The 26,443-nt window shown below is 40.6% G+C and overlaps 1 protein-coding gene across 1 annotated transcript in view; it reads right to left on the bottom strand.

Annotated features, from left to right (window-relative positions):
- SHANK2 (SH3 and multiple ankyrin repeat domains 2) overlaps positions 1-26,443 on the bottom strand; it is a 278,930-nt gene that overhangs the window by 173,414 nt on the left and 79,073 nt on the right. Inside the window, exon 13 of the mRNA XM_058861253.1 lies at positions 3,632-3,941. Coding sequence (XP_058717236.1) covers positions 3,632-3,941 — 310 coding nt within the window. The remainder of the gene's footprint in view (positions 1-3,631; positions 3,942-26,443) is intronic.

Here is a 26,443-nt window from a genome sequence, read left to right as displayed (position 1 = left end):
TAATAAAAACTTGCAGTCTTAACCAAAGTCTAGGAAAGGAAAATATTCATGAGAAGGAATAATATTAATAGAGATTGATAGGGAAAAGTTCTTCCCCTACGAAAGGAAGAGGGTGATTTAGTGGTGGTTTAGCATTTTAACACTCTGCTTGATTTTGTGTAAGAAAGTATCCAAAACTGCTTTAAGCAAAACTAAATACAAGGGCTGGGTTTTCACCGTTTTTTTTTTTTTTGTTTTTTTTTTTGGGGGGGGTATTTTTTTGGGTTTTTTTTTCTGTTTTTAAAACCAGTCTCCTACCAAAATGGGAGCCAGTAAGTCAATAGGTAGAGAAGTCTGGTAAAAACCCACACCTAGTGGATCTTTCTATCTGGAACACTCCCATCTCCTGCAGTAACTTCTTCACCATTTGGAATTGCATGCCCCTTTCACCTTGTTCTGCTCCATTACTGTGAAGGGGTGCTGCTAATGGTAAGCCACATTCAGGAGTTTAAAAGCGATCTCTGGTTGCATGTCTGTGATGGAGCTTGCACCAGAAACCTCAGCCAACTCTCACAGTTGTTTAAAGAAGCCTGGGAAAGATGACGTTCAGATTTCAGTTCTTTTGCTCCATTCCTTTTTTCCTTGTAAGTGAAGGAACAGTCATCACCATAAAAAAAAACCCAGATCTATAAACTATAGCTACACATCTGATTTCCACTTGTATCAAGCTGTGTTTCTGCCTAGCCTGGTGGCAGCTATTCCCAGTGTTATCTCCCAGCATCTACTTTAACTTTGAGCACAGTAGATACATTCATTTTCTCTCTCACTGAAAGAGAAAAGGGAAATGGCACATTAAACCCACACAAGGAATGCAGAACTTCTCAGGCAACAGGCTCACTAATGGAAATCAGGGCTGCAACGTGGGGTGCAGGGCTTTATAAAAAGAGATCTTTCCTCTCCCTTGCTTGTCCCCAGCGTGGGCTCCAAGCCCAGCAAGTGCCAGGAAGGAGCAGGAGGAGGATGCAGAGATTTCAGGAGAGGTGTGGACATGTTTCCTCTCAGCCAGAAGAAGGTGGCCATCCTTGGCAGTTCAGCCCTGGCTGAGGCTGTGTTGGCACTTCATTCACTGATTTCTGTGGTGTAAGTTCCACATGAGGGCTGTCCTTTCCCTTGCATTCACAGCTCCCCTCCCTCACCCCAACCACTTTGCTGTGGAAAGCAACAGCCTCATGAGAGTCAAGAAAGTTTGGCTTGAAAGGGACTTTTAAGACCATCCAGTGCCCCCCCCTGCCTTGGGCAGGAACACCTTCCACTGGACCAGGTTGTTTCAGACTGGCCTTGGACACTTCCAGGGATGGGGCAGCTCCAGCTTCTCTGGGAAGCCTGTTCCAGTGACTTGCCACCCTCTCAGGAAAGAATTTCTTCCTAATATCCAATCTAAATCTCTCCTCTTTCAGTTTGAGAAGAACACCTGAGCCACACAGGCTGCAAAGGTCACATGAACCCTTGCAGCATTGCTTTCCAGCACCTCTCCACAACACAAATCCCACAAACCTCATTAACCCTTTGTCACAGTCTGACCTTCTCCATCACCCTGCCCCTTCTGGCTGCTTCTGATTCACAACCCAACTTCCTACTCTGTCAAAAACGGCTTTTCCATCTCAGGGGAGCAACAGCTTCATGGTAACTGTTATTATTTGCAAATAATAAGCAGAGACAGCAACAATTGCCACATTTAACTGACAGTAAGTAGGTGGTCACACAGTTAAACAAAATCTGTGAGGAAAGTGTCATATAAGGTGTCATTCCTGACTGCAAAATGGGCCTGTGACAAGAAAATGTATTATTTGCAGGAAAAATTATATATAAAATCTTTTTAGTTGTCTTTAAATTTAGAGAGCCTCCAGCTCTCTTCTCAGTACTTGCTTGTACTCTGGACTTCTTTGAAACAAGTCTTGGTGGCACAGAGGGAACTGTGCAGTTGGCAGCAGTTTCAGTAGCTGGGATGCTGATGCACTAAGAGAAAGACCAAAATTTTATATCCACAAGCTCTCAGGCATTAAATTGGTTCCCACTACCTGAGCTACTTTTCAAAAAGGGAAGAGGAACGCAGCTGAACAAAGTCAAAGCAAGTAAATGTTTGCTTAGTCCAAAAAATAATTGTAACCCCCAGCTCAAATGATTGTTTATACTTCTAGAATTTGAATTGTGTTATCCCAGGATCATTGATGAAAAGGCACTTTTTATCCCATTTGTCTATTATAATCACTGACTCTAAGGTAGAACCTCCCTCTCTGGTGCCATCAGCAGAATCCAGTGGAACACAAGAACACTCATTCTCTGAAAAGAACCTTACAGCCTCCTGACTTCAACTCCTCATCTGTAATGAAGCCTCATTACAGACTGATCTTAAGTTGATACTGGGCTCTGTGAGTAAATGCCACCCAAATTATACCCAAATTAGCTTTTGCCACTATTGTAACATATGACAAAGCAAGATGAGCTTGCTTTGCTGCATGAAACCACTGACATATGAAAGCTGTATCCCCTTCCTTCCCTTTAATTTCACTCCTTATTACATTCCAAGCAACTCTGTCTCACAATTCACCAGATCTCCCCTGTCCAGCAGTATTGTTTCCATCACAATCAGTGCCCAGCAGTCTGTGTGCCTAGGGCCAGAGAGAGCAGAGGAACAGGCAAGGTAACAGAGACAGTGTCAACTACATAACATTTTGTTTTTCTGACTTGAAAACTCCACTGAACATCTCTTACACCTACAAACAGCAAAAAGAAACCAACAGCTGCAATTCTTGACAGGTCCTTTTCTACTCTGACAGATATATATTAGGAAACAGGATAGACATAGACTGATTTTCAAATGAATAGTGAGTTAAATGTATTTGGCCAAAATGTGTGAGCTCCAGCAGTGCTCAGTTCTGATGCCTCCCTGCATTTTTGCAGCACTTAAACCCCTTGTCCTGGCACAGCTCCATCTCTTTAACATTTAACAGAAGTTCCTGTGTCCAGGGTAGTGGCTTCTCAAAGTTGCAGCCCCCAGCTGTGATCAAAACTTAGCCCCAGCCCTCCACTTTATTCCATGATTTACAATACCTACATGATCCTAATTAGTCATGATTTGCTCTCCAGTGGGACAAAGCTGCAGGGTATTTTCCCAGAATGCCTGCTAGATCACATTACTCCCTCTATTTCACTCTTTGGTTCAGCACACACCTACAGAAGCAAGAACTTAAACAGCCTCTGCTACATCACCCATGAGCAGCTCCAACATAGGTTCCAGGCATGAGCAATAGTTCTGTGAAGGGACCAGGAATCCCAGAAACACTTTGCTTTGCTGTTAAATATGATCCTTATTTCAACTATGGGAAGATGTGCAGAGCCAGCACCTTGAGCTGGAGGTGCTAACTCTGTGTTAAGTCACTGCTGAACTTGAAAGTCTGCCTGGCTGCTGGAGCTCTGTGAGGAAACAGCTGGCTTTGGTGCTTCCAATTAAAATATTCACACTTGGGTATGGTCCACTGTGCTGAGAATGAATAACTATACATTCTAGAGAGTGCAAATAACATAAAGGAATGTGAAAGGCCAGCATGGTGCTTTTAGGGGTACCCTGTGCTGTGAAACAGCCAAAACTCACCTGATGTGCCTGTGCTGCTGCCTCTTGGCATCCTCTCCCAGCCTGTTGAGGGACGGCGAGCGGCTCCGGGAGGACGGAGTGTAACTCCCCACAGTTTTTACAGTTCCATTGGGATTATTCTGCATCTGTTGGAGCAGGTGAGGGGAAAGGCTGCGGTGTGAAGAGGCAGAGGAGGAGGCCGACCACTCGGGGAGGTTGTTGATGTTCAGGTTGTTGTCACTGTTGGAGCGGAGCAGGATCCGGGGGGCTGCCAAGGTACTGGGAGGCCTCCTCCTCCTGTTGGAGTAGGTGGGAGCCTCCCTAAAGGGCACTGTGCAAAGAGAGACATGGAGGGTGATCTCAGATGATTTCACTTTCATGTGTGTTTACCACCACATGCAACATATGGCATTGTTTCTTCTGCAGAGACAGAAACTCCACCTTGCCAGCAGAGCTGATCAAATTATCTTTAGAACATCATTAACTCAAAAACAACAGAGCAACATTAACCTGTTTGCTGGCTTGAAATGGTATGGCAACAGAAGTGCCATGACACTGATGAACGCTCTGAACTGTGCTCTAAGAAATGGGAAACACCTCATTATTTCCAAGTTTGAGGCTCAGAAAGTTCATGCTCCTGTTGTGTTATCACATTCAGTCAGAAAGGCACAGAACAGGGCTGCCCAGCAGAATTCCTGACGCATGAACTTGCAGCTTCCATCCCCCAGCTGGCACCCAAACTGGTTTACCTCAAGTTCAGATCTAACCTGAAATCTGTGAACAGTCACCTTATCCCCATCTCGCAGGTTAAAAATCGAGGACACAACTTCCTGTCCTAGCAGAACTCTATTACACTGCTGCAATCCCCAGGCATTCCCCTCTTTCTAATCCTGGCATTCCTACCACATCCATTACTATGGAATATAGAGCAGATTACCCCAGGGTAATACATTGGTTCCATCCCCTGCCGCATCCCAGAGGGAACACCACGGTATCCAAAGGCTCCAAGAAATGCCTTAATGAAAGAGCCACAACACAAAACAAAGCAAGGGTAACACAAATCTAACTCAGAGCAGAGGGTCCAGCCCTCCATGTGTGCTCCTGGTACAAATGATCATTCACACAATTTTCCAGATCTCCTTTTCCCACTCTAGTGGGTCAGTTTGTCCCAAGTGCAACTCTGAAGGCAAATTCTCTAATAAAAAACCAACCAGTTACCACAAGATGTGATGGAATTTCCTGCCCTGTCATAAAGGAATTGACCCCAAAACCTCATGCTGGCCTTGATCTCCGTTATTGCAACTGCCCTCATTAATTTCTCTCGCGGAGCTTGTGGGGGTCACAAGACCTGAGCCAAAGTGCACAGATTTACATCTGAAAAGTCACAGTGGCATAACTAACAAAAGGCATTATCCTGAGGGCTTCACTGAGATGTTGTAATTCTCAAAGAAAAATATCATATTTAAATTGGGAAAGAAGTCCCACAAAATATCATCCTACATGTCTAAAGTGCCATAAGTGCCATTTCTAAAGAGCCAGAAATGTCTACTCATTCAATACTCCTCAAAACCACACAAAACCCAGAATAAGAATGTCTGTCATACTGTGCAAATAAATAAATTCACATAAATATGAATATAGATAAGAATCAATCTGTCCTGCCTTGAAATAGAGCCTTTAATTGAGAGAACAAAGCAAAATTTAAGGTTTCAGTGCAAAACTAAGAGCATATTTATAGCATAAAATAGAGATGGAACTGCAAGTAAAAGAATGGTTTGTATTATTTTCACCAGTCAGTTTATTATTAGCTACAATTCTGAATATTTTACAATAACATCCTTTGTATTTCCAGTGAGATGAAACTTTCTCTAGTAAACAACCCAACAACATCAGAACAACCAAACATGGGAACAGCATGCACAGAGAGGGTCTCAATTCATTTCCATGTTTCCTCTGAAATAAGGGAAATAGCCCTTAAAAGCTGTTAAAGGAGAGAAAGTGTAGAAGTCCAATGCTTTTGCTAGAAACTGGCAGAAACTCTGGACAATTTTCCTGACATTTCAAATTTTTCCCATTCCACATTTCTTTAAGGTTTCAAAGCAGCTGGGGGTGTCAGGAGAGCATCCTGGTCCTTCAGATGTCACAGTGAAAGCCCCAGTTAGTGGTAACTTACAGCAAACTCACAGCATTTATCTCCAAAACTGGCATATACAGACCCTTAGGTCAATGTTTGGGGCAGAGGTGCAACAGTTCTACATTCCCTTATTTTTGACACTTGGAATACAGCTCCAGAAATTACTTCACTGAAGATGGGGATCTTTCCCAGATACAACAAAGCAGAATTCAATCAAGGAGAAAACATACAAACTGAATACAGAGGATGTTTGGCACACTCAGGTTTGCTACCTGAAGGTCTAATGCTGTTCCCCCAGGTCACCAAAGTTTGCCTTGGATTCAGTAAAAATTGAGTCTGACACTCAGATTTTAATTTCTCATGAACCTGAAAGCAGCCTGCCCAGCCCTTCCAGCCACAAGCTGAGAAAACAAAATCTTGCCAGCATTTTGGGGATGTTTACTGGGACTCTGGAGAGGCTGGTGGGATCTCTGCTGGTGAGAGGGGGAGGAAGGACAAGGACAGGGTGCCTTGGGCACAGTGACAGCCTGGACAGAGAGCTGCAGGGCACATCTGTACTAACAGATTGGAGAAACCACCCTCCAGGCACCAGAGGAAAGGAATTCTTTTTATCTTACACACCTCAGAAACATTTTATAAGTCCATTTAAGAGTTTAGCTTTTGTTTTGCTATTAATGTCCTTTTCTTGAGAAGAAAACTACAAGCAAAATTAGTCTTTACTACAGGAAATAAACAGGGAAGGGGACAACTAATGACACTAATTGATGCATGTCTAACACAAATCTTTTATAGAAAGTGTTAAAAATAAGCATTTCTGTGCCTGAAGTGATTAATATTCCACCCAACTGTTTCTTTCCCCCAGCAATCTGCAAACTGTAAGTGGGTGGATATTTTTTTAGCTGCTTCTTATCAGCGTTATTTACATTATTTTCACAATTAAAAAACAGAACTACAACATAAAATTATGAAATGCAAATGTCCATGCTTCAGTCCCTGTTGGACTCTGCTTTTCCCTAATATTTCACCACATTTCAGAACTGCAAGAATAACTGTGGCAAAACTTGTTTGGGAAAAAACACTTGATATAAAATGACATGAAAATGCCTGAACTAATTCCATGCCCCCAAAAGTTTAAATTTATCATCCCTAAAAGCATACTTGAAAGTACCACATATTTCTTCCTCCTGCTCTCTGAATTCTATTCCTAGCACTTCATACATCTGAAGGGGCAATTCAGCACCATTCACTGACAAAATTCACCAGGAAAATGCTTCCGTGTCTCCAAACGCATTTCTTAGGGAACAAAAGCATTTTTATAACTACTTGGTTCCCCAGAGAAAATCCTAAAAGGAATAAAGTCACATCCAGCTTTAATAACCACTTGCCTAAATGGACTGACTAACATTAAATAATTTTGAAAAAGAAATTGCAGGAATTGATTAATTATAGAGTCACTAAGCCCATCATATTAAATGTACACAAGAAAACACCAGTCTGAAACATCAAAGTGTTCTGCTTTCATCGCTTACCTTCTTTCTTTGTGAAGGCATTTAACAAAGACTTCATTTTCCCTTTTTACTTTAGCAGCAATCCCCTCATTATATAACCTTTGCAGGGATGAAAGAGGCAAAAAAAATTAAAAAAATAAAAAAAAAGAAAAATTTAAAAATTGAAAGTAAAGAAAAACAATCGAGCTACCCAATTTCTATGTGTTCAGGCTGGCTGCACCCTGACATAAGCAGCAGGTTTCTGGGCACTGTGGAATTGCGAGCATAACTGGGCATGCAGTACCCAGCGTTCTGGTGACAAAGCCCACCCCACATTCTGTCTGTCAGCTGGGAGCCAACTGTGCACAGACTGGAGCTGCTCATAAAAAAAAAAAAAAAAAAAAAAAGCGCTCCTGCTATCTCTCGCAGCATTAGTCATGTGAATCTGCCGCCGCCACAGCCCCGCAGAGCAGACGCTGCTCCCGCTCCACAGCCCGCCGGCTGCGGGAGAGCCGCGGGGCCGGGGAGCTGCGGGGGCCCCGGGGGCCAAAAATTCCCATTTGCCAGGCGGGAGAGGCGCTGGAGCAGCTGCGCCTGGGCACGGGAAAGGCCGGCCAGGGCTGGGAGCTGCCGGGGACCTGCCTTTCGCTCTCAACTTGCACCGCTGCCTCTCGCTGCACACAGCATCCCACTGTTCATTCGCTTGTTGCTATTTATTTGCTTGTTGCTGTTTACTCACTTTTTGCTATTTATTTCCTTTTCCCTATTTCCTTTACCCTATCTATTTATTTTTCCCCATTGATTTCCCCTTCTGCTCTTCACTTTTTTTCCCCCTTTTATTCCCTTTTCCCTGTTTATTTATTTCTTTCTTCCAAAGGACCAATCTGAGGAGAAATACAAATGGCCCCAAGCTTCACACAATGACCACGTTAAGGATGGAGCCACTACACAGAATCTCTTACCTATATTCCTATATTCCACTTTGAAACAGAGGGGATGATACAAGCACGATTATTCTCCCCTCCCCATCCACCATGCTGAAATAAAAAATTTCTTTTTGGACAGACTAAGAATACAAAAAAAAATTGACCAAGCTCATTTGGTAAATTCAATGCAGATGCCCGGAAATACAAGATGTAACCAGAGAAGTTCGGAAGGTCCTAATTCTGAAAAAAAAAAACCAAACCCAGGAATAACTATGCTTGGCAGTGCAAATATGCTTCCAGAGGAAGAGCAAATAACTGAAACAGGCACATAGGGAGGAGGGGGAGGTGCTAAAAATCAGAAAATTTAAGCAGATCTGCTTAAATCTAAGATAGAAAGATTCCAAAGGATAGGGAATTCACGGTCTAATAAACAAGAGTAACCTACATTTAAAAATTGCCTTCTAATAATCTATATAACAGGTAATAAATATTTATTCTATTTCAGGCTTCTCCACTAATCACTAATGCATCTATTTGGAAAATCAAAGGGTTTCTTACTGAGAAAACTGCTTCAAGAAAGACAGAAAATAAATTACTTAAATGGATTTAATATCTGTGTGCACAGTGATCTCACAGTTACATAGCACTGAAAAGAATTAGTAAGCATAAATAAATTAAACAGTTTAAACTTAACATCCCAGTGTTTAATTTACAAAGAAAATATTTCCCTAATATAATTTTATGTTTTGGTTCAATTTGTTTTTGAAAGCAACTAGCCTTAGCAGGTGGAACTCTTATGAGAGGAAATGGACACAGCACATGCACAGCATTGAACATCTTTATTTGACAGGAAAAAACCCTCTTCTTGACTTCTAACAGATGTAAGGCTTCCTAAAGAATAACTTTGAACTTTTATTCATTAACTTATAAATATGTGCATTAATTAGCTTCACAGAAGAATCAATATAATTTCCAGAACAAGAACTGCTCCACCAGGGCTGTGCCACTAATTTGAATTATAACCCTGTGTGGGTTCCATTTCCTAATATTTTCATCCATTCCCTGATTATATTTGGAGCTACAAAACATAAAGGAACTATGAGTGTTAATGGAGCCCTTAAACTGCTTTTTCCTTTCTCGGGGTGTCAGTGGTAGAAAGCAGTGACAGCCCAGGTCCCCAGGGACAGGAATTAGGCCAGGGAAGGGTTAACTCAATCCTGCTCATTCCTGTCTGTTCATATACAGTAAAATAAAAACAGACAGGCAACTGTAGTCAATCAAAATCAATCCCAGGGGGGATTTTTATTAAATTCTTGCCGGAGCTGTAATATTTCATCATCTAGAGGTTTCTAATCAGTGTTATAAAAACATCCGAAATATGAAAGTCACTTGAAATTATTAAGTTTTGTGGAATTCTTTCAGACCTACACCATCAGAGAAATCACCTGATGAGTGATCATTTTATTCTATTTGACTGTCTGTCTTTCCCCCAACGCAGGAAATATAATTTCTTCCTACGTGGCAGAGCCTCCTGCAATAACCACTATTGTACAATGGGAAAATGTGACAATCAAGGAAGTCAGTGAACACTTGCAGCTGCAGTTTTTGAGCTTCTCTCATTTTCACTAATAGCTTATTAAAATTTGTTTATTTTAAAAGAAGTCCTAAATTCTTCAGTGCTGGGAAATTAAAAAAGAAAATATTCCAGCAGCTGCCACTCCCTCCTGAAAGATTTTGTGCCTCACAACTGTAGCCTTGGTATTATCACCTCAGGACAAAAACTTAATAATTTGACTGTGCCTATACCCAAACATAATATAACCCACAAGCTATTATCATACTTAATCTAAAAATCATGAGGAACCTTCCAAATAGAGGTGAGGTAAATCCTCATTTCCCTGCTCCTTTGGTAGGTGCTCAGAAAAACATGTGGGAGCTCTACATGGGGATGTCTCTGAGAGGAGAAGGCCACCTTAAACAGAAACCAAAACATGGGTTCTCAGGTTAATTTTGATGAGCATTTCTTGTGCATTTCTAACACAAAATTTTTATGGCTGTTTAAATCCATAACCCCCATTAGAAACCTATGGAAAATCAGTGGCTTACACACTCTTGGGGATCTATTTTTGGGCACTTGGATGCCCAATGTTCTTATTTAATCATCCCTCCAACACACCTTGAAGGTCCAAGGCTTCTTAGATAATGGTTGACCACAGCTATGATTGCCATGATTTATTCTTTCTTGATTTTGTCCATTTTGCAGCTCCTGTCAGAAAAATCCCTCTAGCTGGTATATACATCTAGGTTCTTGTTAAAAATTCAGTCCTTAGCATGTAGAAATGCATTTCTCTGCACTGTAAAGCAGGCTTTCCGGATGCTAAGCCACCACATGGAGAGTTAGACAAGGAAAGAGAGATTCAAATATAGACTGGAAAGAACATAAAGGCTCTTAGGAAAAAAAAACCCAACAAACCAACAAACCAACAAACAAACAAATAAAACCTACCCAAACAACAACAACAAAAAAACCCAACAACCCCCCCCCCCTCAAAAAAAAAAGCAAAAAAGAACTAGGCTGCTACAGTGCTTCTAGATTACTGACTTATTGCAGAAAGCCACAAGGTAGTCATGAACCCAGGCAGGGGTGACAGATTCAGAAGGGCTCCACATCAGAGCAACAATTGAACTGATTTTATAAAGTGAAGGGTTTGTGTTTGGTTTTTTTTTTTTTTTTTTTTGAATAAAAAAAATCTGTGGAGTTTTCTCAGGGAACTGCAGTTAAAGCAGCACACAGAGAGAAGCATCTGAGCCCACTGAAATGCTGCTGGGAGAGCCCAGCCTGTTATATCTCTGTCAGCAGCATCTTAGCACCCAGGTACCCCTGGTATCAGCCAGCTCTCGGCAGTAGCCTTGGGGCACTCAGCCTGAGCTTAAGGGTTGTGAGGGAAGGAGACTGTGTGTGGGAAAGGACAGCAGAGGGATGGCTTGGGAACAGATGGCAGGAGTTATCAATTAGAAAAGAAAGCAAAAAACAGCAGTGGGAGTTGCACAGCCATGTGCCAGACACCCCTTCCGTCACCCGGCACCACCGTTCCCAGGCTGTGCTCACTCTGACAAGGGCCAAGGAACCCAGAACCTTCCCAGAACTTCCTGGAAAACCAACAACAAGGACTTGGAAAGGCTCTGGGCTCAGGCACAGCTCTGGGAATGCCTTAATCAAAGGCAATTTCTCACATGGTGGAGAGATCCGGCCACCGAGTTCTGCAGAAAACACTTTATTCATTTTAGCAACAAAACATAGGAGGTGTATGTGTTTGATGGCACATCCCAAAGGAATTTAAAAGTTGATGAATCCACAGTTGCCACACATAAATTAAATTATAATCAAGGAAGTGAAAATCAATCCTTTTTTTTTTTTTTTTTTTTTGCCATATTCACATGATTATAAATTAGCCCTCACTAAGAATACAGCAGCTATGCAAGGAAAGCATTCAAAGAGCTGCATGTGCCTGAGAAGGGAGACCTCAGGTTCACCTCAGGGCTTTACTTTCAGAGGCTCACACATCAAGGAGAGACAGAAGATCTTCTGGTTAGATCACATTTAAAAATGGCTAAGTATTGCTACAAAACTTGCTACATGTCAGAGCAAATGTCTGACATCTCTCTGAGAGATTGGAAGTTACTAAATGGAGAAATTATGATCCAGAAGAGCTTGAATAAGATTCAAAAAGAAAAACTACCAGGCTCAATGTGGCAATACCTGCAAATATCTGAAGCTCTGCCTGCATCAATACAGATACACAGATCAGAATTTACCTGAGAACAGAAATAAAACCTCTGTCTCCAAGGATGAAGGGTGGCTTTGTGTGAGGAATCTGGGTCAGGGGTGCAAAGAGAAGTGAACAATTGAAGTTTAAAAGGTGGGGGAACGAAACCTTCCAATTCTCTGTGAAAGGCTGGAATAGGGGAGGAAACAATGGCCAATGATGAGGGAAATGTCTTGCAAGTTGCAGCTTGAAGAGAGAGAGAAAAGCAAAAGCAATGAGAGAAATCTCCTATAGCTGAAGGGGAATTTAAAAACATGACTGAAGTCTATCACCAATGTGGATGTAAACAGCCAATCTGAATAAAATATGGCTGGCTGGCTTTAGTTCTAACAGGTACATTGCTATAAAAGAGGCAACTTATCCAAATAAAGCCATGTACTTTCTGTAGTTTTGGACTGGGAGAACATTCTCCCTGGAATGGGAAGGCCAGCTCTGGCAAGGCTTTCTCAAGATTTTATACTCCCAGAGCACTCACAGCCCCTCATTTCTATTATTCGTGTTTGGGTTGAAAGTAACATCCACTCTTACTCTGAATAATACAAATAGCTACAATAAATATTTGTGCCTATCCTCCATCTGTTTGTGCACCCTGATAACAGAGTTTTCTCTGCTGGCTGTGAAGACAAGGAAAAATAGAATCTTTTAAAAAGTAAATAGTTTCTGTGAACTCTTTCAGGAAAAGTCAATGGGTGATTTGCAGTTAATAAAACACAAAACTAGTTGTCGTAATTGATTTCTTTAAATATGAACTGGGCTTATTTCAAGGTGTTTTCATCAGCAAGTAGAACTCCTCCAGAGTGGTTCATCTTCATACAGCAGGAAACTGAGTAACCAGCTCCTTACAAGTGTCATTGAAGCAAGAGATTAACAACTTTTACAGTATTTGGACAGAAGGATCCATTTAGCTCAGACTATCAACTTGAACTGAAAGCACTCAAGTGTGAACCCTTGAAGCTGCATTCTTTTACTTCCAACAACAAAAGATAAAATAAGAATCAAATATAATTATATCCCACTACAAATCCTTCTGCTCTCTAAACAAGCTGGTGAAAGGATGGTGCAATTTTCCCCGCTAATAAAACACTGGGAAATCTTGTCCTGATGCAGCACCACTCAGAAGGACTGAAGTACACAACAAATTAATTTAATTCCTAGTATTATGTATACACTGAGTTGGGAAAAAATATCGCTTAACATCAGGGGGCTGTGCATATCTCAACCCACGTAGTTTATGCTGGGAAAAAAAAATAATAACAAAACCGTTGTTCAGAGAGAAAATTTCATGGCTAGTGGCTCCTGTAACAAACACTCTTCTGCTAAGTCTGATGTTGATGGGCCTTGGAAGCAGCATTTGAATTTGTGGTTGCAGCCCAGTGTTGCAGAGGAGAACAAGGACAAATGAAAGCAGACAAGATATTCAGCAAAACAACTGCATCAATATTGGGTAGCATGGTGCATCCATGTCCTGATGTTGTACAGAAAACAATCTAATTTTGCCTTGGTGTAACTTTCTTCCTACCAGAAGCTCTCCATGAATTCCTTAAATCATTATGTTGTTCCAGGCTTTATTCAGTGATTTGATTTCACTGTTTTAATCTAAGTGTGAACCTCTTTAGTAAATAGTGGGACAAAGCATCTGTGCTTCTGAAAGTGTTGGTGGATCATGTCAGTTTTATTTAGAATAACACCATTTTCATAACTGAAAACTGTATATTTCTCTCAATGGTGGAAAAAAAAAAATTGGACTCTTGTAGAAGTTTCAAAATATATAACTGGTCAGCTATTAAAGTTCATGCATGAGTGTGAAGTAGCCAAAGCAGTTAGGGTGAGAAAACAGCAAAGAAAGAAATTAGTAATATTTTCTTTTAGCTCCAGTTCCTCCTTCTTCTCCAACTCTTAAATCCTGGCGTCCTTCACTGCCATCTTTCAATCTCATTTTCCCTTCTTCTCATTGCTACAGATGCCTTTCACTGCTTCCCTCACCAATTCCCTAAAGATAATCTTCCTGCCACCCAGATCCAACAGGAAATAAATGGCATGTAAGAGTAGGCCAGGAGAGAGAATTTCTAGAAGATTCCATGTTATGGCAAAGTTACATAAGATTGGCAACCAAGGCAAATGGATGGGGATAGAAGAGGACACAAGAAAACAGCATCTAGAAGAGGAAGATTCATGTGAGGTTGCAATATTTAAATGCATTACAATAGTGGAAATAACCCAAAGTTCAATTGTGAAGAGAGGACTACAACATTACTGTAAATTTTCACCGGCTTATTGCACTTTGAGGGGAATCCTTTCATGGAGTAAAGAATACAGCATTTTACTGAGGAGACAGAGCTGGGCTTGAGCTGCCAGCAAAGGAACTGAAACTCTGTGAGCTTTTCCCTCTGCTGGCTGGCTTCCCACGGGTACTGCCACTCTATGATGTATTTAATGACAAAAACCTGCATTGCCACTTTTATTCTCATTTTACAGCAGAGCCCATTTTTATCCTGACAGAAGCATTGGTAAGCCAGAAACTAAGCACCGAGAGAACTGAATTATTGACTCTGCAGCCTCCCTGAAGCTCAGGAATCTGCAAGGAGTGAGAAGAGAATTTAGGGAGAGAAATCCAGTGGGGGTTGTGAATGTACAAAGCAAAAAGCATTTCTGAGATTGTAGATTTTGCTTCTCAAATGTGGAGCTAGTCATTACGGCACCCCACATTATCCTCAGAACAGTTATTCCCCTCTTACCTAAGTGACTTTCAAAAAATCTTTCTCTGCTCTTATTCTCATCATCTTAAATCCAAAATGGACCTGAGAACCAAATAATTCACACTGACACTTCTGAGAAAAGGCATTTGGGTTACCTGAGCAGAGAGTCTCCCACTGCAAACTTCCAGTTGTCTTCTCTGCCAAAGATGGGAGATACACACCCATTCACCCCCCAAAATATCTTCCCTCCTAAATAGGGGATTGCAAGCTCTATCCAAAGTCATGTTATTAAGCAGGATCTTAAAAAGATAAAACCCAATAATTTAGTCTGATAATTGTCTCGCTATCCTTAGCTCCATTTAGACATTTGGTGTTAAATAGAAACGAAAACATTGCTGACTTATTCATTAAAATAACAGTATTTTAAATTGTATTAGTAGCCTACATTTCTTCATCTCAAAAATAACTGCTAATGAATCATGCTGGTATAACTAAGAAAGGATAAAAAAAGCCTGTATCCGCTGAAGCAGGGGGTTATCTCTGTACAAATATGTAGGTGTTTGCAGCATTTATAATGTTCTCAGTGCTGAATCCCATTGAGAAAGGAAAGCTTGCTCGCTGAAGGGGTTTTGAGGTGGGTTAATGATTTAAGTGATGTCACAATACTATCCCTACTTCTGCTTCAAGACATCATCACGTGTGCTTTACAATATTTGAAAATGTTGAGGAAAGACTTCTTTTCCCACCCTGTTTCTTAATGCTTCCAGTAGATTAAGTTTTGTGCTGACAGCTAGATTTAGATTTTATGTAACAAGAATACAAAAAAAGAACTGTTGTTAAATAGGTTAGTAAGTCAAAGCAGGTAAATAAGATCAATTGAAAGAATAAAGAAGGTGCAGGCTTTAATCCCATCATTGAAAAGTAATTTTATGTATAAACTATTTCAGAAGCAGTGCCATCTATTCTTACATTCCTGGCATAGATCTGATGTTCATTAATTCGGTGGAAAATGCATGGCTGACATCCAAGACATTACTAAGAAAAGAGAAGAGTTCTGGATATTATTTGGCAGTCCCACCCCCGGACATCATGACTACTACAATGAAATTTGACTTCCGTGTTCAAGTTTCAAAATAACTCTGTTTTCTTCCAGACAAGAAGTGATGCAAATAGTGCTAATGCACACCCCTGAAAAAGAATGGGATCAGAGAAAGGAGAGGAACTGTGTGAATATGGGAACTGCATTATGTTACTCTCTACTAAGTCCCAGCATCTCAGATGCAGATTCTTGATGCTCCTGAGTAGCTGCAGAATGTGTGTTTAGGCAAGGAATCATTGTCACTTTGGTGTCACCTGTACACCAGTGACATGTGTGTCATTATTCCATGTGTCCAGCAGCACTTTCATTGGAGGAAGGATCATTTGGCATCAGCCACCTAGGATCCAGTCTGTGGCCATCTACAGCAACACATCTAAATTAAGATGATGACTGCACTCACAAATTCAAGGGCACAATTCACACATGAAACATTTCAGGAATGAACTGCACATCTTTATAAACAAAAATAAATGCATGAAGAATATATGTGTTTCCAGAGAAAAATGTGGGTAGGACAGAAAACATAAAACAGGGTGCTATCAAATACGCATTTCAGATATTACATTAGGAAGCTTCAGCTGAGAAGTGAATTCAAATCACTTGCAATATTTTTTGTCTGCTAGAGACCTAAACCAAAGGAAATACCCAGCCCTCAGAAGTGGTCCACCAGTGGACACCAGAGAGTTTCAATGGGAACAATACTGCAGGCATTCCCAGCAGCTCTGGCTTCTGAGGAACCACAACTATAAACAACAGAGAGGTGACCACAGTCCTCAGGACACCTGTTACAACAGGGGACAGAAACACAGTCAGAGATTATTCTCATTCCCTGTGTCAAGTTCCCACTGGGGGTCAGGAAAAGCCTAAAGTCAATTCCCTCAGCTGGGTGATGACTGGTGGAGGGTGGTAAAACAGAACATATGGAAATTTAAAAGCTGACTCTATAGAATTCCCTCAAAAAAATTTCCATAGAGTTTTAACATATCTTTCCTAGCCAAGAATTTGACAAAAAATTTAGAGATTACTCACCCTAAGTCCCTCTGGGTAGGACCATGCTTCACTTTATGTTGGGAAGGAACATTAAGGGAATTATTAGCAGAAAAGGAGAAAAAAATAAATGGGGCTCACAGGACACATCTGAGCTCAAGAAATAAAGTATAAGTGAAGGTGGAAGGACTGGAAGACAGGAAAAAAATACAGCAAAACCCCAGTGGTTCCCAGCAAATCTGGCAGATATCATCTGGAGGAGTTTCCAATGGAGCAAATGAAGATGGGTTACTGCTGTCAGATACTCCAGAATGCTCCATGACTCAGGGAAGTGCATGTCAGTAGTACACGAGGCAGGAGGCAGCGTACGCCGCGGTGCTGCACGAGGGAGGGAAGTGCAACCCCTGAAATCTGACTCAGGGTCTGAACACCAGGCACCAGTTTAAGGATTAATGAAACTACTCAGCAGCCAAGAGCAATGCAAGAAATAGTGAAGATGCACGAGTTACATTTATGTAGGAGACAATACAAAAAGGAAAGGCTCTGAGGATCCAGTGAGAGAGTTACAGAGTTCTGACACTGGAACAGAGACACCTCTTACTCTACGGGTTGTTAAGCAATGAATAAAGGGGAAGACACAGCTGTTTAAATCCTAGCCCCAGTAAAGGTGATTTATTTTTTTTGCTCTGGACTCTAAAGGGACTAGAATTTCAGTCAGGAAATAAAGAACCATATGAATGATGGACTAGGACTGCTCCAGAACCAGAGAAATGGACCTTTGTAGGAAAACTAGAAGAGACTACAGGAGATTTTCTGATCATTAACTGCCAGAAGTGGACAGCCTTATCTGCAAATAGGTATTACTGAGTGGTAAATAATATCAGAAATAAACCACATATTCTGTCCCTTTACCAACACCTTACTATGCCTCAGTGTGGATTTGGGTTTTGAATCTCACTAACTGAGCCTCCCTGATCAATTTTAACCTTCATCTATGCTCCTCAAAGGTGAACTGTCAGGGATTTTGTTGCTATGCACTATTACGGCTGGGAAAACCTTTGTAATTCCAATTGATCTTTCTTATCTCTTCTGCCACTCTCCACTACAGGATAAAAGAGAAGGGGAAGCAGCTGTCTCCTAACTACAATCATTTTCTTGGCTTTTACACCTTGATATCTCTCAGTATTCTGCATTTTCAGTATGTACCCAGAGCAGGTGATGCCTAAAGTCAGGGACAGAACAAACCTCCCAACACAGCACTGTTAATGTCAGGTGAGAAACACATCTTCACTAATAGGGAGCTCTGCAAAGAAAGGACATGCATACAGGAGAAAAGCAGAGGAGAAAAGAAGCCCCAAGGTCTAGGGACTGTGTCAGCACCTATAGATCCTATAAGCATTTAACTGCATGCAAAGATAGTGTAAGGGCAGAAAGTTCAGGAAGCTGGCTGGTAGAAAACTACTCCATTGCTCCAGAAATGAAGGAACTGAGGAAGGACACTGAGAGGAAGGGCTGAAGTAATTAAACAGGAATCTAAGGCTTACTATGAGGCAAAATATAGGGAACAGTTTTAAACAACACAAAAATAAATGGAAAAAGAGATAGGAAATCAAAACAAGGCAGCAATTTAATACTGATGGTGGTAACACAGATGGGTATTTCTGAGCAAACAGGCACAGGCACACATCAGGGACAGAAATCACCATTGTGCCCAACAGCAAATGGTTCCTGTCCCAGAAGGGACAGGTGAAGTCTGTGGGCTTCAGGAACTTTCCAAAACACAGCACACTGAGGAAAGGCTCTTAACTAGCACAAGGAAGACTTACCTAGCTTGACACTACATGCTAGGAACTCCCAGGGAATTTGGGAGGATCCCAACAGGCTGATCACACTGCAAGATGACATCCTCAGCTATTCATGACAAAAGCAGGATGACCTAAAGCAGCAATTTTTGCATGCAGTCATGCAAGGCACACACAGCTAGTGGGACTTTCAAGCATGACCACAGCAGAAATTTCTTTGGATAATAAAGACTGCTAAGGTCTTTATTAGGGCTAGTATGGGTAATAAGGTGATGAAAGGAATGAGAACAAGTACTATAAAACAACTTTAGGCTTTGTTTCCTTCAAGAACCGAGTAATATTTTAGGAAGGCACTTACTCATTACTAATCTACAGGCATTAAAAATTAGTGTCCTTAATAAGCTGGGAAGAACATTAAAATATTTAGAAGAGTATAAATGCTAAGTAATTCATGTAAGTAACAAAAGCACTCTAGTGCTAGAGCAAAATCCAGCAAGCACTGTTGTGTGTATTCCCAGACCAAGGAGCAAAAGGGAACATGGCTCATGTGTGATTTCTGGATTCAAGACTGAAGAAGTTTTCTAAGTCCATTTAATTGAATTTTGAACAATAAACTTCACTGGAGCACAGGCCTAAAACCAGTTTAAAAAACCCCGAACATTCTAAAACGTACCTTTTTATAGCATTAGGCACCAACTACAGATCTGGAATTTCTATGCCCCTCATAACATAGTGCTTAATTGTAGTTACATTTGTTAGTTTTATTAATTGCTTAGATTTTTCATTATATTGCTACACACACAAAACCCCCCCACATTATTTGTACTTGGTGACCCCTCAAAACATCATCATTCAGCACTGAAAAGGACTGGGATTCTCTCCATGTGTGTTTAAAAGCAGTTTAACTAAATAAATATGCTTGCTTTGCAGAATATTGTAGGACTGGAAAGAAAAAAACAAAACAAAACAAAACAAAACAAAAACAACAATTAAATTGTACCCTATGGAAAAATACCCACTTCTTTATTTTTCTTCCAAGTATCCAGATCTACACTAAGAAAAATCTTCCACATATACATCCTGGGAAAACCAACATTATTGCCCACTGTGGTCTGAATATTCTAATTCTGTCCAGTTGCATGTCTCTGTGAAAGCCATCATTAGATCATCTTCTGTCCCATAGCAACCACTTTGTTTTCTCAGGGAAACAAAATATTTTCACCTCCTCAGGCAATACCTTTCTCTGCATGGTTCCCTAAATGAAGCTGTTTGTAATCCAAAGCTAACATCCCAATTTACACTGGTCTTCTCAAAGACTTATATCTATGGATGTGGAAAATAAAATGCTAGCCAGAGGCTTTTCTAACTCAATATATGTATGTGCATGTCCACAGCAAGAGTGAAAATTCCACATTTTATATAGAAAACCTGGGTCTTTAACAACATTTCCTTATTTAAAATTACAGATTCAAGTTATTCATTTACATCATTAAACAATAATCTGGAAGAGAGCAATGGAAAATAAAAAAGAGGTATTGTTTTAACAATCTGAAGGTGCAATGATAATTTATGTTTGAATTTACTGAGTGATAAGAAAGTAAATAAGCCACCAGAGACTTGAGAGGATCTTCCTGCAGCTGTCAGAGGTGACAATTTCATGGTAATTCATAAATTTCAGGGCTCCTGGCCACAGCCACCAGTTACCCAACAAAGGTTCTCAGCTCTTTACCCCAGCCCTCTGTGGAGCTGACTTTGTCTTTAAAAGGGTTTTTTAATTATTAAATCACACTGAAGTGACTATACCTATTTTAAATAATTCACTGATGCTGTTTCACTGTGCAAGTCACTGCTGAAATTCCCCACAGGCATTACACAGAAGCAAACATGGAGAGAAACACAGAGTGGAGTAAAAAGCCATCAAAGCAGTGGCAAAAACCCCCACAGAAGCAAAATTTGTACCATGCTGTGACTTGCTGTGATCACCTGGGAACATGGGTGCTTTCCTGAACATTGTCACCATTCAAGCATAAAAGGACTACCATTAAAAAAACACTTAAAATTTTAATTATTATTTTTCTTAGTTTGGTAACCCTATTACATCTTTCCGTGGCATCAAATGCTACTGATTTAAAGTTTAAACAATGAGGGGCACTGTAACGTGCAAAAAGTCTTCCAGAGGAAAACTGAAATGAGAGATGAAAGGCTAAACAGGATGCAAACACCCACGCAAAACTTGGTAGGAAGAGAGTAAGAAAGAAAAATAAGATTCAACTGGCTGTTGTACTACTCCAGCTCTTTAGGAAATCTTATTTCTCCATCTAAATTCTGAAAAACAAACAGGGAGAAGGTTAAAAAGGTAAAAAAAGCCAAGATTAAATGTTTCCATCTCTACATAGCCAAGCTTTTCAAACGTGTACAGAAGGAAGGCTGGTAGGAAGCAGTTTGTTCTCATGGTACAATTTCAAATTTTTTGTTATTAAGCTTTAATGCAAGGCAGAGACATGATCTGAACAGCATTTCAATGATGATGCAACGTGATGGGTGCATTGCATAATGTCACAGGATATCAAAAGATGTGTCCTGGTGTAACCTCCCTCACTCCCAGGGAGAAGCTCCTGAAAATGCAGGAGGCTCTTCACAGCTTAGAAGCCGTTACTGGAAAGTTGTCACTCATTTTCAATAACTGAGCAGGATTTGTGACTACCCAGCCTCAGTGAGGCTAAATGCTTCGTTATGAAACTGTGCCTTCATTGGCTTCTGCCAGGCTCATCCTTCTTCTTCCATTTGTTACGATTCCTGGCACATGGGCACGGACAAGAAGGAGATAAAATCCACTTCAGGCAAGTGCTGTGCTCCTTGCTTTGGGGGCTGACTCAAAGCTGTGCTAATTGAACCACAGCCTCTCAGGAGGGTCTCACATTCCATCAGTCAGGGATGCCTGGGACAGGGGCACAGTGGGACAGCTCAGTCACTGTGTGCCTCGAGACAGGGATCTAAGAGCTTGCTGGACTGAGGGGAACTGCTAAACCACCAACTAAGTTTAGCCAGGATCAGCTCATAGCTGGCAAACAAAAATCAGTGGAAGCAGGACTAGCAGTTTTGCAGATTGGTTTTCTAACCTGTTTTGTGTTTTCCATTTTCAATATTTTGTATGAATTCCTCTGCACATTCATCCTTCTAAGAATTAGATCAGCTCTTAATGTTTTTTTTTTTTTATAGATGAAAGGTGATGCCACATACTGTATGTTTATGAACAATTTATCAGTTAAAGATGGAGCAGAATTAGGAACCCCTGAGATTTTAAATCCTTGTTAAGTAATTGTCACGGCAGCTTCTGACAAGAACAGAAAAATGTCATAAAACTAAGCAGAGCTAAGTAGTCATCAAGATAATTTCCAGCTTCTAATAAAACCAGAGCAGGTACACCTATACATTCCTTTACAAAGCCTGTAACCATGGTAGGAAAAGCAGCATAATTTGATTCTGACAACCTGTAATTCCTCGTTACACCACAGTTTGAATAAAAAATTTAAAAAATCTCCAAGGCCACCACATTATAACTTTAAACCAAGAAATACAAAACCTAATCAAATAGCACTGAAAACTTCCTTCAGCTTAGCTGGGGCTCAGGGGCGAGGCTTCAAACACTCCTGTTACAGCACAGCACCACTTAGGCTGAAGTAACATTAAATGCATTGAAAATACATTGGGGAAGACTGGAGAAGGAAGTTCTAAGGGGAACTATGAGCATACAGGAATTTGGAACTGACCGCCAGGTCTCCAGGATGGAGAACAGCTTCCCACCTTGGGCAAAGAGCAGAGGACAGTGCACAGGAATTCAGAGGGTTGACAAACTGAAATATTTTCATTAAAATGCTGACTTCACCGAACTCTCCTCCAGATTGCCCTCATCTTCTCCAAAATCAAGAAAGGTGACATTTGAAATATCTAAACAGCCCTGAGTGGGTCAAGGCTGCAGAGACAAATTAAAAGCTGTCAGCCCTATCAATAATGGAGTTTTGAGACACTGCCACTCTTCATGAACACCAGTCCAAAGGAATCTATATCCTGACAATTTCCTACAGCAACATGGACCTACACACCGAGAAATTATTTCTTTCCTTCAGGCATAAGCATGACAAGTAGTAATAATTCATTTTTTTTCTAACTGAATGTCTGATCCCAGTTTAAGTGTCTTATCTCCAAACAATAGAGAAGCAAATTAAACTATAATACACAACACTTATCCCATATGATTTATTCCTCTAAAATGTACTGTACAAGCATCAAGAAAAACAAGGAATCTGAATCCATGTCTTACACTCATGATGGAAAATATACTGGCTAATCCACCCCTGGTAATTTTAAAAGTTTATTTGGGTTTTAAGAGAACTCTGAGTGGGGCTTTTGATGCTCCAACGTGCATTTAAATTCTGGAAATAATTCCCTTGATCCAGAATCAAACCCTCAGTCACACTTCCAGAACTCAGATCCACAAGGTGATAAAGTAGATTTAAAGTGTCAGAAGAGCAAATATCTCTAAAACAACACAAAGTATGTTTAACATTTCCTTTATGCTTTTAATAATGCTCAGCACCCTGAAAAATATCAGATTTCCTGTTCTTTTCTAGAGAAGTGGAAGGATTTTCTTCTAAGTTTTGAGAACTTAATTACTCTAAAATGGCTTCTGTCACTCACTGCACCATGAAAAATGGATACGCACATTCCCAGATGTCTGGACACATGTCCATGGGAAAGTGGGCTTGCTGTAAGCATACCACAGGAACTCTTTATGTAAGTGTTCCTCGGCTAAACTGTTCTTGATAAACATTTTACACGAATAAATTTGAGCCTGTATATTCTACAGCCATCCTCCCTGGAATTCTGCATGGCTCATACAGATATCTTGCAAAACCAGAGCAGCATCAAGACCACTGGCTCAATTAAATTCCAAAGCTGGGATGATCAAAAGGATATCAATGCCCAAATTCTGCTGACTTTGAGGAAAAAACAAGGAGGGTTTTTTTTTAATAATTAAAAAAAAATCCAGCTTACAGTGTGCAGTGAAATTTGGAGTCGTTGCAAATCACATTAAAACATCAATACACTAAAACACCAGTAAAATAAATCTGTATATTAAGCAATAACCATTTCCATTAAAAGAACCAGGAAAAAAAAGTCCTATATATATTAATGAAAAGGAAGTATTCCCTTTTTTATGTGTAAGTTTTCTATCCACAGCCGTCCTTCTTCTGCTGCACATTTACTGGTTTTCCCAGATAAAAAGGAAGATAGGACCACATGGAGCAGCCTATTTGCACACAGAATCCTTGCTGAAGTGTCATCTGCAAGAAAACTGGGAGATGAGGTGCTCAACTGCATTATTTTTCTTTGATAATCTAAATATCCAGTACTCCTTGAAGTAACACCACTTTTAAAATAACAGAGTGTTTACTCTCAAACATCTCAAGAAGTCACAGCCCCTTTGGCACAGGGACTGGGGACACTTCTTGAGATAAATTATTTTGTACATATTTATGCAATATAAAGCATTTTAGGAAGATTTTTCTATTATCACAATGAATATACTAAACCCACTTTATTGCATCCATCTTGCCAAGGTTCTCAAGGCCAAATGTGGAGTTTGGAGTCATTCTGAGCCCAAAATTTTTAATAGAATCATAGAATGACTTGGGTTGGAAGAAATCTTCAAGATCACCTTATTCCATCCCCCTGCCATGGGTAGGGTCACCTTCAACAAGCCCAGGTTGCTCCATGTCCCTTCCTGGAACACTGCCAGGGATGGAGCAGCCACAGGTTCTCTGGACAGCCTGTGCCAGCACCTCACCAGCCTCACAGGAGGAATTTCTTCCTAGAAATTCTCTTTACTTACCACCAAGTTCAGTTCAAGTCAACAGATTATGGGTCTGTGAAGCCTTTCCTCTTGGGAAAGCTGTGTCCTGAAGTATTCCATGTTTCTTTGTTTTACCTTTACCAGGAACAAGAGCACCAAAATCAGACCTTTCTACTACTGCTCCCAAACAGAGAAATGACCGTGGTTTAACCTTACCTGACAGCAATGGATTCCAGGGACTTCTACTTGGGTATGGGAAGCTGGATCCTTTAAGAAGGGCAAAGGAATGAAGGCAATATCAAAAAGAAGTTAGGTGTCAGAATTCCATGTTAAGGGGTGAATTTGAAAGCAGAAAGCCATAAAGCAAAGCTCTTCTGATGGCATGATTTGAAAACGAAGAAGTGGACAGAACAAACATTTAGAGGAGATGAGGAAGAAACTCTACTTCCTCTTAGTTCCTCCTGTTCTGCTGTCGCTGTCATTCTGAGCATGAAATGAGGAAATGATAATGAGGGACTGGAATGTCAGGAAGAGCATTAAATGGCATTAAGGCTGGAACAGGAAGGTGGCACAGGACTTGGAAGTCTGGAATATCTTAGTGATATACCTGGAGCAAAGAAATGCTGCTTTGAGTGACAAATGTACACGTCAGGGGCCAACATCTGCAGTGGGGGACAAGACACCACCACCCCTTGCCTTGGAAGTGCAGCAGCACCGGCACAAAAAGAGCTCGCAAAGCATGTGCTAGAATTATTACAAACTTAAATCACAACCTCAACATGATTTCCCTGTTTCCTCTATGTGGTTCTTTGGTTGGGTTTTGAGAATTCCTATTCTACAACCTGAAAACAGCCTGAGTATTTTCTCTGCAATTTTCAGCATCAAATACAGTAAGAAGTTCACTAAATACTTATTGGGCTGGTTTTAAATATTTATTGCATTCTGTTATTGTAGCTATTAATCTGTAACTGTTTTTTAAGCAGATGCACAACTCAGTGCCTTTTTTACCATGCAGACCTTACAGTTTCACATGCCTTTAATCTTTTTTCTTATAAAATATCAGGCTAAGCTGAGTTTGAAAGCATTATTTTACAATATACTTTGCTGCAGTTCATGTCTGGATGTCTGTAATTCCAATGAATTGATACAGTTGGGGAGTTTGGAAGAGTTCTGGTTTAGAAGACTGTTTTGTTCAGTGGCACGATTCCACATTTTAGGAAGCTCTTTTTAACCACAGGACTCTCATACTGAACACCATTATCTAAAGTACTTATTATGTTTAAAAAAGCTCTGAAAGGTTTCGCATTTCACAGTTCCAATTAAATACTTTCCTTAGACTAGCCCATAAGTTTCAGAGTTTTGATATTTAGGGATCCAATTATGATCTTGAATATATGCCCTATAAATACAAGACTAACTACAAGCAAACAAGGATAGCTGCTGTGCTTTAATTTTCTAGAAATCTGGAGCATCAAAGGATATTTCTCCAAGAAGCTGAAAAAGAAGAACATATCTGTGTAATCCAGAACTAAAATAAGTGTACAGTAAGATACTTAAATATCCCTTGTTTTTTTAATAAGTGGATCATGGTGGGTAGAAGCATTGTTTCAATTACTACTGTATTTAATATGTTCAGCTCTACCTCCATTAAACATTCCACGTTACACACAAGAGTTATGTCTATGTGCATGGAGACAGGTCAGCCTACCAAAGCTTTCCCTTAGAGGAGTAGGCCCTGAGAGAACTGTGATAAGCTTACCTCAGCCCTCACCTGGAGAGATCCCCCTTAGATGGGACCATCCTCTGTTGCCATGGTGAGCTATCCCACCATGCTTTGGTGACTATGCTGATCCTTTGTAACCCATTGGTTTTCCCCCTGGTACCACCCTGGCTTTCCCCCATAAAAACCCCAGCTTCTGCCCAATTCAACAGGGGGCTGCTGTCCCTGGCCCCCCTTTGCACAGCTGCTGGACAATAAAGTCTGTCTCTGTGGAATCGCTGCATGACACTCCTGCCTCTCT

This window comes from Poecile atricapillus, chromosome 1, assembly GCF_030490865.1.
Source record: "Poecile atricapillus isolate bPoeAtr1 chromosome 1, bPoeAtr1.hap1, whole genome shotgun sequence".
NCBI classification, from domain to species: Eukaryota; Metazoa; Chordata; class Aves; order Passeriformes; family Paridae; genus Poecile; species Poecile atricapillus.
Note: the sequence above shows the minus strand (reverse complement) of the source record. Positions and strands in the feature narration are given on the sequence as shown.